General features: G+C 41.1%; 1 protein-coding gene across 1 annotated transcript in view; it reads left to right on the top strand.

Annotated features, from left to right (window-relative positions):
* The first annotated feature begins 1,361 nt into the window (after positions 1 to 1,361).
* Positions 1,362 to 6,000, top strand: part of LOC118501910 — an 80,209-nt gene continuing 75,570 nt past the window's right edge. The window contains exon 1 of the mRNA XM_036031769.1: positions 1,362 to 1,366. Coding sequence (XP_035887662.1) covers positions 1,362 to 1,366 — 5 coding nt within the window. The remainder of the gene's footprint in view (positions 1,367 to 6,000) is intronic.

The following is a 6,000-nucleotide window of genomic DNA, read 5'->3' as shown; positions in this document are numbered from 1 at the left end:
ATCAAAACCATCTTTTTAATGTCTATTGTCTGTCTTCTGTATCTGTGGGCTGAACCTCCAGTTTTCTATTGCTACACTATGTTTTAAAACAGAGACCATATCAGGGAAACTTTAAAATATTTTCCTATTCCCAACTAATCTTGAAATCAGAGGCCATATCCACCTTATTCACCATTGCATCCTCATCAGCACTCTCAGTTGCTATTATAATTATCTGATATAGATATCCAAGCATTGCTTACCTAATATGGTATTCATTTGTTCTTTCTGATTTCTATCTTGGGGTTTTTGCTTGTGGTCGGTTCAAATGGCACCACAGCCTGCAGCCTCTCCTGACCCTCTCAACGAGGTGTAGGCCTGCTATTTCTTAACTGTCACACTGATTAGTTTCAACCTTTTGTTACACACTCCACTTCTTGTTCTAGTTATATGTGCCCCCTTTAATCCCTGTATCAAATTGTAAGGCCCTTGAAGGAAATAACTGTGTTGTAGGCAACTCTGTATTCTTATCTCCTAGCACAGTGCCTGAGAGGAGGTGCACCATAACTATCTGTTGAATGTGTAGAAAAATGCAGGATTACAAATTCCTTGAGGGCAGGGACCATGTTTAATATCTCTAATATCTCTTTATATGTCCTGGAATACCCACCACAAGGTCTTGCCTATAGAGATGATCTACATATATTCAGTGAATTGAGTAATCCTGTAAAGTAGGGAGAATAAGGACTATTAACAATCCCATTTGACAGTTAAGGAAGCTGAGGCTGAGAGACATTAATGCCTTTTCCAAGGTTGCCAAGTTAGTATGAAGTCCTTCCTATAGCTACGTTGAAACCCAGGTACTCTACCACCTACTCCAGAGTATGTCCCACTGCCTATCATTACAGCAATAGCTGGTGTAACTGAGTGATTTTTGTGTGCTTGGAAGATGAGGATGTCATTGAAAAGTCTCTCACGGGGCAAGATCTTATTCTCTCTTGTATATGATGTTTTGGACTGAATGTTTAAGTCCTTTGAAAGTTTACATGGTGAAGCCTAACCCCCAATGTGATAGTGTTAGGATGTGGGGCCTTTGGGAGGTGATTAGGTCATGAGGGTAGAACCCTCGTGATGGGGTTAGTGCCATCATGGAAAAGGCTAGGGGGCTAGCTCACTCTTTTTCCTTCGTGTCAGGATCCAAGAGAAGTCAGCAGTCTGCAACCAAGGAGAGGGCTCTCACCAGAACCCCTCCAGGCTGGCACCCTGATTGCAGACTTCTAGCCTCCAGAGCTGTGGGAAGTAAGCCACCCAGTTTATGGTGTTTTGTTAGAGATCCAAACTGACACAGACACATGCTTTGAAACCTTCTTGATTTTCGTAAGATGAGGTATGTATCATGACCTTTATTGACAACAGATACTTGGCTATGTCTCCAGTATTGATTTAATAAAAGGTGAAGATTTTAAATGTTCTTGCTGCAGAAGATGAGGAATTGGAAAGTATGAGAAACTTTGCATTATTTTCTTGAGAATGACACATTGTAAGGTGATCTGAATCTTTTTGGTTTCCCAGAATTTTTACTGGCTGGGTTTATTGCACACACACACACCTCCCCCTTACCTTGGCAATATCTCATGAGCTATTGATAAATTATTAAACTGTGATGCAAACCCAAGTGCCAGGATTGACCATAAAATGGTGTATTCATCAGGGGCTAGGCAAGAAGCAGAAAACACAATAGTTAGTATAATAGAGAGAATTTAAGATAAAGTGTTATTGACTAGGTAGAAAGAATCTTTAGTTGAAAAAGTGAAAGAACTCTAGATGTAGCACCTACCATCCCCTAGCACTGAGGAAACAAAGAGGTTGAAATATTTAAAACTTGGAAACAGAGGCGGAGCCCTGGAGAGCTAAAAGCCAGGTCTCTGAGGAATGGTGCTGTTCAGAAGGTGTCTTGAAAAATGTACCTGGGATTGTTTTAATCAGGTGTGGGAAAACGTGCAAACATAGAAAAGTTCATGATGGAAGAAGTTTATACTCACAAATCTTTAAAAATAGCAGGCACTGCATTCCAGGCAGGACCCCATGTGGAAGCACCAGGGTAGGTCAGGTGGCCGAAGGAGGAGGGGGAAGTGTGGTGGTCTCTTTAGGAAAGGTAAGGTAGGGTGTGTTAAATGGTTTAGAATTGGCTGGTTTGAATAATTTATGCAGGCTCTGGACCATACGGGTGATCCCTGCTTATGCAGTACCTGACTCTGGAGTGACTTAGGGCAATAGGAATATTGGCTCCGTGTATGAGAGTTTGATAACGAAGGTGGTTGTGGGCATGGGCTCTCGACTGGTTGGCTTGCATAGAAAGGCATGCTCGTGGGCAAGTTGTTTGCTACCCCTGGGAGGGGCAGTCGCTCCTGAGTCTGCAAGGCCCCCAAGATGTCCAAGCATCACAATGTATAGAAACTAAAAACTATGGTTAGTGCATTCAGGCTGGTGTTTCTCAGTTTTAAGGTCTTTCCACTGTTTTCCTGAGTCTTTCTTCCATAAATTAAACCTCTTCCCTCCTACAGTATCAAAGGGGGTAGCTAACATCTAACTTTCAAAGGGGAGGGAGTTTCTGGCCCTAATTATTGAACTTAAGAGCAATCCAAAGATTCCACACTGTAGGTGATTGCCTGGATAATCCAGATAGCGTAGAAGAGTATATACATCCATCCCCTCACCTCATCTGAAGACATTCTCCTCTAGGTTCTAGGATCATTAGTAAACATAAAATATTTTCTTATAGCAGACATGCTAAGTTGAGTTTTAAATTGGAGAGAAAAGTGGAGTCCTGTGATGAACATTATAGTTACTTTTGCCGTCTTCTGTATCCCTTATAATATTCCCCTCTCCCCATTGCCAGAAGTCAGATCTCAGAATGAAGGTTCATCCACAATTGCCAGCTGAGTGTGTGAAACAATATTAATTGGTAAGAGATTTATTCCTCCAAAATTTAATCTTGTGTGATATGAGCTGAGTAGAAAATAGCCTAAGACAAAGCATTCACGCAAATGTTTTATTGGGGAATGCAATTCCAGGACAGCAAGAATGAGGGAGGAAGGAGTGTGAGGAAGAGAGAGGGTGCAACCTTATTGACCTGACCACAGTTTTAGAAGAAGACACAAATGGCACTTGCATCACCCAGGATATCTCCAGATAGGCTCTTACGAACCACTGTACCTTAAAGCAGTTCATTGTAGGGAAGAAAAAAATGAAATGGATTCATCCATTGGTTTCTTCCTGCCGTATGACTCTCGGCTGTCAAAGTTTGCCCCATTTTTGTTGTATCACTTGACCCCTTCTGGCAGCTGGTGGGGAATTCCATATGCCATGCTGCACAGAGCCTCTGTGGGTCTGTAAGACTGGACTTGGCATTGGAGCTGCCGTGGCTGCTGCCATGCTGGGCATGATGGAGGCCATGGCAGCCTCTGGCCATTCCCCTTGGAAGAGGAGAACTTCAGCAGTGTTACTTTGGCAATGGTGGCAGTGGCCAGAGCTCTCCACTGAGCAAGTTGCAAGTGGTGACCAGCTAATGTGAGGATCTGATATAGGGAGTAATGCGTAAGGAGTGAATAAATCATAGACTGGGAATATTTGTAAACACAAATGAAAGTAATTGGAGAAATAGGAAGTTCCAGAAGGATATATCTGGGATACGGGTCTATAGAGCACAGGAGACAGAGACCTCTTTCAACACAAGGAACCAAGAGTGTTGGTTGGAGGGCAGCCCTGCCCCAGGAGGCCGGTGACCTGGTCTCAGCTCCCTGGTTTTTCCTAGCTGTGGCAGTCTCGCATTAGTCTCTTCATCTTGAGCCTCTGTTATTTTATTTAAGAAATGAGAGAGAGTCAAAACTGATCTTTTAAATTCTAAAGATAGATGTTTTAGGGACACAATTTTGTAGAAATTTACATGTACACTCCTTTCAAATTTCACTGTGTAAAAAGTGAGGAATTACTGTCAAGAGCACCATCAGACAGAAACTTATTTTTTAACTTAAAATATGCACTAATGGGTCTGACAATGAGCTACTGCCCTGGGAAGTCAGCCAATCGGAATCTAGGCCTGACCCTTTCAGCAGCCAGCCATATGATCGCATGTAAATCAGCTGACACCTATCTCTGGGCTTCATCAGAACACAGGCTCTGATCTCCAGTCACCTTTTCTAGAATCCTGGTGTTAATGCTGACCAGCTGTGTGACCTCGGGTACATCACTTAACCTGCTTGCTCCTTATCTGCCTAGTGGCACTGCTGTGAGCTAATGTGCATGAAATGTCTGACATAGTGTACACTTGAATGTTCAGTAGTATTTTCTTTTTAAAAATTATTTTATTGTTTTTATTGTATTTTTTCCATCACCATTTAGGCCCTTATCCACCCTTCCCCACTCCCACAAACACCACACTGTTGTCCACAGCCATGAGTTCTTTTTCCCTTTTGCTCACATCCTCCACCCCCTAACCTTCCCTGACTAGCTGACATCCTGTTCTTCATCTATGAGTCTGTCCCCATTTTCCGTGTTAGTCCAGTTTGTTCATTAGATCCCACATATGAGCGAAATCATATGATATTTGTCTTTCTCTGGTTTATTTCACTTAGCATAATGTTCTCCAGGTCCACTCATACTACCACAAAGGGTAAAATTTTCTTTCTTTTTTTACTGCCTAGTAGAATTCCATTGTGTAAGTGTCCCATAGTTGTTTTATCCACTCATCTACTGATGGACACTTGGGCTGTTTCCGTATCTTGGTGATTATAAATAATGCTGCAGTGAACATAGGGGTGCTTATGTTCTTTTGAATTAGTGTTTTAGGTTAATGTTCCATTACTGTGATTCATTACTTCATTAGTACAAATGCACAATGAGCATTTATTACATGTGTAGTCCTGTGCTACCTTGTCCTCAGGAAGCACATGAACTGGGTAAGACAGTCATATAAGATTAGAAACCATATACAGTAATCTACACTATTGTGATAAAGGGTGATATCTTAAAAGTGTAATAAATCTTATGTAGATTTCTAAGACTGATGATTTATCAAGCACGTTATTCTGGGAAAAGGCACTTTTTCAGTGTTGGAGGATATACTTATGACAGGTCCTTACTGTTCTTTAAAAAATTATTTAGTAGCTGCCCATTAGCATATGCTCAACTGACAGCTAATGGAGCATTGTTGGAAGCGGCGTCCAGATGGGGTTTTATTTTGAAGTCTGGAGCGTGGTAAATTATATATCATTGCTTAGTCCAGCTGCTCTTTATAATGATATCATATTTCTAATGGAAAAGTTAACATTAAAATTAATACTAAACTTGTGACTTGCACTGAATTGAAATGAAAACGTTTAAGTGGAAATGCTGCTTGTTGCCATAAAGGTTACTGTGGCTGTTTTTAGACTCTGTGAGATACCCCACATGAGAAATAAAGGGTGGTGTCTTGTCCATCAACAGCCAAGACTCTCCAGACATGTAGGGAGCGATATTAAGGGCAGGACTCAAAAATCCTGTTTTGTTTGAATTATACAGATAGAGAAGAAAAGGAAATTGCTTCAAAACTGTGTTTGGATTATAAAAAAAAGCTCGTTTTAAACAAATAATGCTGGGCAAAATGGAAAAATCTGTAGTATTATTAGACATTTAATAAAACATGAAGAAAAGTAATTTAAGAAGGCTTAAGGCAGGACTCCCAGAAGTTTATTTTAGGATATTCGGGAAGATGCTACTGGCGGGTGCAATGTGCTGATGCTGACTGAGCTTTGATTTAGCGCATGTTGGTTCGACTCCTTAACCTGCTGCTTCCTGTTTTGGGCTATCTTGGCCAAGGGCCCTACCCTCTCCGTGATTTGGTTATCTACGAAATTGAGGGACTTAAAATTATCATGAATTTGTTGATTGTTATTTGTTCGTAGTATTACGAAAATTTTACAGACACATAATTTTAAGAGCTTTACAAAGCTTGTTTTGAAATAGCTTTCCTCTCCCCACCCT

Source organism: Phyllostomus discolor, chromosome 1 (genome assembly GCF_004126475.2).
Source record: "Phyllostomus discolor isolate MPI-MPIP mPhyDis1 chromosome 1, mPhyDis1.pri.v3, whole genome shotgun sequence".
Lineage (NCBI taxonomy): Eukaryota > Metazoa > Chordata > Mammalia > Chiroptera > Phyllostomidae > Phyllostomus > Phyllostomus discolor.
This window is presented reverse-complemented; position numbering and strand designations above follow the sequence as displayed.